This window comes from Anopheles darlingi, chromosome 2, assembly GCF_943734745.1.
Source record: "Anopheles darlingi chromosome 2, idAnoDarlMG_H_01, whole genome shotgun sequence".
NCBI classification, from domain to species: domain Eukaryota; kingdom Metazoa; phylum Arthropoda; class Insecta; order Diptera; family Culicidae; genus Anopheles; species Anopheles darlingi.
Window position 1 is genome coordinate 63796057 of NC_064874.1, and position 3230 is coordinate 63799286.

Here is a 3230-nt window from a genome sequence, read left to right on the forward strand (position 1 = left end):
GCGAGGTCTGCCATCGATCGTTCGCCCGGTCCGACATGCTGACGCGGCACATGCGCCTGCACACCGGCGTCAAACCGTACTCGTGTAAGGTGTGCGGTCAGATCTTCTCACGCTCTGACCATCTCTCGACGCACCAGCGGACGCACACGGGCGAGAAACCGTACAAGTGTCCGCAGTGTCCGTACGCGGCCTGCCGCCGGGATATGATCACGCGTCATATGCGCACCCACACGCGTTACGATTCGCAGCGAGGTGGCGGTGGGCTGGGGGGTGGGATAGGGATAGGTCCGGGCGGTGACGGTGGCAGTCCACTGATGGACCAGAAACCGCTTCTACTGCCCATGGTTAGTCTGGGTACGGGGCGTAGCATGAAGAAGCAGGTCAGCTTCGGGGGCGTCCCGACGAGCTACGTACTTGAGGCAAATACTGAATCGTAAGGGGGGTCGATCGATGTAGCTGGTGTTAGGTAGCGGAGGAACATTCCTTTCGAGAGAGAGAGAGAGCTAATTTTCAGATTACAACGCACCTAAAATGGCGCGCTGAAGTGATTATAGTTGTTGTTTTGGGCTAACACGTAGAGTTCCTGCTGTATTAGAAGAGAGCAGCCGTCGTACGTTAGTATTTGTGTGTGCGTGTGCGTGTACGTGTGAGTTTGTGTCGATGTCTAGTAACTTCTAGTTCTTTAGGTTCTTGTTCCTCGTTTTTTTCCCCGATTTGGGTGTGCATCGTAGTTCTTCGTAACCGGTAGAGAAGAGAGGTAGTCAGCAGATCCCTCAAGAGGCTAGTGGACCAGTATAGGATACAGAGGAGCAGAAGGAGCAGAGTAATACTATCTTTGTGTATGTGTGTGTCCGTTTTTGCAAACAAATCTCGATGGTTGTGAACAATGTTTTGTTTTTAGAATTCTGCAAGCAGGACACACGAGGTGGGTGGTCACTGCACTGCGCACTACTGTACCCGATCGGGTTTCCCATAAATTACATTTGATTTCAGTGGAACGAGTGGTTTCGGAGCTTTACGCTCGTCATTAGTCGAACCGAGGGAGTTAGAAGTAAGCGACAAGCAGGAGCAGTAACAGATTTCTACGACGAGACCACAATCCGGTTCGCCAAACATTCCCTTTCCCCTGGAAAACGAAAACAACATGTAACGTATTCCTCGAGTTTGGTCGCATCATCCCGTCGTTGTTGATCGTCGTAATGCACGACACAAGGTCTAGTGTAGCAATAGGTAGCAACAGTCATGACGCCGTGACGTCCCCGTACGCCTTACTAACACGTGTGCCTTATTACGAGGGAAACAGAAGAATGTAACCAATGTGTAGTAGCCGGCTGTTAGTAGCCCGAAGGGAGCCATATAGGGGAACAGTATTGGAGCGAAACAGTTCAAGAAACAGAACCCACGTAACGTACAACATGACAACGACAACCGGGATGTGATGATTTGAATGGTGTAGCACCTCTTTTTGGAACCCAAAACCAGATTAGACAAACCCGTAGTAGTAGCAGCAGCAGTAGTACTAGTACAGTTCCCATAAACTCCTTGGCGCACTCGTAGCTTCACAGAAAAACAAACTTCCTTTTTCCACCTTCTTCCTGCTTGCCTCCACGGATTGGATGTACGGTATGCAGTACGGCATAACGAGCAGTACTTGGCATGGACCTTCCGCAACGGACGACCGGAAAAGTCCTGGAGTCCCTGCACCACCACCACCACCACTATTACTGCATGATCTTAATTTAAATTTTCAATCATGCAAATTGAATATTAAACCTTGCACACCTCGTCTTCACCGGCCACCACGAGCGTTGGCCAGTAGTCCGGCCCGGAGGGGGCCAGGGTCTTGGCATCATCACTCTTCTTGCAGTCGCCACTTCTACCGCCCCCCCCCCTCCCCACGGCCTCTTTCACTCTTCACAAACCATTTGTTCATTTCACCATTTTTATGCGCATTATTTGCCTCCGGAATTTTCCTTTGGCCCTCTGTTCTTCCCACTAACCCGCTCGGCGGAGGCGTTGCATGGTGCTGCAAATTTCATTTTTCCACCCGCAACGCCCTCATAAAGCCCGATCTAAGGGGAATCGAGGAAGGAACAGTGGACGGGGTAATGGTGGCGTAATTAGCGTGTGCTCAAGCTGAAGCACCGAGGCGAAGAGGGAGTGTGGGAGACAGAAGGGGCCAATTTCCACCACCCACGGGACGGAAACTAGGTCCACGCGAACTACGCCCCGCTCGCCATTTTTCGTCGAAACGAAGGAAGGAAGAAACCGCGACTATAAAGCGACGGTTGATGGCGCTCCGTGTTTGGGTTTGGTTTAGGTTTGATCGGTTTAGATGAAGTTTAGGCAGTTTGTAGGTGGCGTCGGCGTCGCTTGCATGTCTCGTTGTGGGTCCCCCCTTTCGTTTTTGGTATTAAATTATACTCTTCCTTCCAAGCGAGCGCACGGATCCACACGAATTCCGCAAAGGAGTACAATTTGAAGAGAAGAGAGAAAGAGAAAAAACAACCGGGAACCGGGATTCAATCCCACATTTCATTACATAAATCCCTCTCCCCTCAGGTTTGGTTCCGTCGTCCTTTTTTTTCGTTGTCCTTTTTTTTTGTTGGTCAAAAAGTTACTCCAAAGCAAGAGTTTTTGGAGTCCGGAAGTTCCGGAACTTTTGGGCAGCGGCAACAGTCATAGACAAACCACAGCACGCCACCAGCAGCAGGCACCATGAGTCTGCTGCCGGTGCTTTGCACTCTGTAGTAACCTTCATCTAGGAGAAGAGAGAGAGAGTAAGAGAAAGAGAGCGACCAACTCGTTGCGGGTAACTACTACCGACCAAGCGACCGACCAAGCGACCGACAGCCGCAATCTGCATTGCGCCCAACCGGTTGCAATTTTATCCGCTTGCGTTTTTTTTGTTATTGTTGTAGTTCGTCCTTCATCCTGAAGCCTACCACACACCCCGTAGTGATGGCCTTTCCAAATGGGACGTGGAGTGGGGGAGGGGGGCACTTACTCTCCCTCCTCCCTTTTGCACCCTTTTCCGTGTTAAATAATGGCTCCAATCCAAGCCCCCCCGAGAGCGGAAGGGCCTTTGCATGCATGCAACCAATGCACAACGACCGAGACCACGCGGGTATAGACCGAGCACAGGCACAAGTGAAGGCGATTCACATCGCCAGCATTATCCTCTTCCACCACCGCCACCACCGCCTCGAGGGTGGACACACTGGGATCAA

At 51.3% G+C, this 3230-nt stretch overlaps 1 protein-coding gene across 1 annotated transcript in view; it reads left to right on the top strand.

Annotated features, from left to right (window-relative positions):
- Nucleotides 1-1872, top strand: part of LOC125948033 (zinc finger protein 853) — a 77547-nt gene extending 75675 nt beyond the window's left edge. Inside the window, exon 2 of the mRNA XM_049673660.1 lies at nt 1-1872. This exon is cut by the window's left edge and continues 1708 nt beyond it. Within this exon, the coding sequence (XP_049529617.1) occupies nt 1-437 (437 nt within the window). The 3' untranslated portion in view covers nt 438-1872.
- The last annotated feature ends 1358 nt before the right edge of the window (nt 1873-3230 follow it).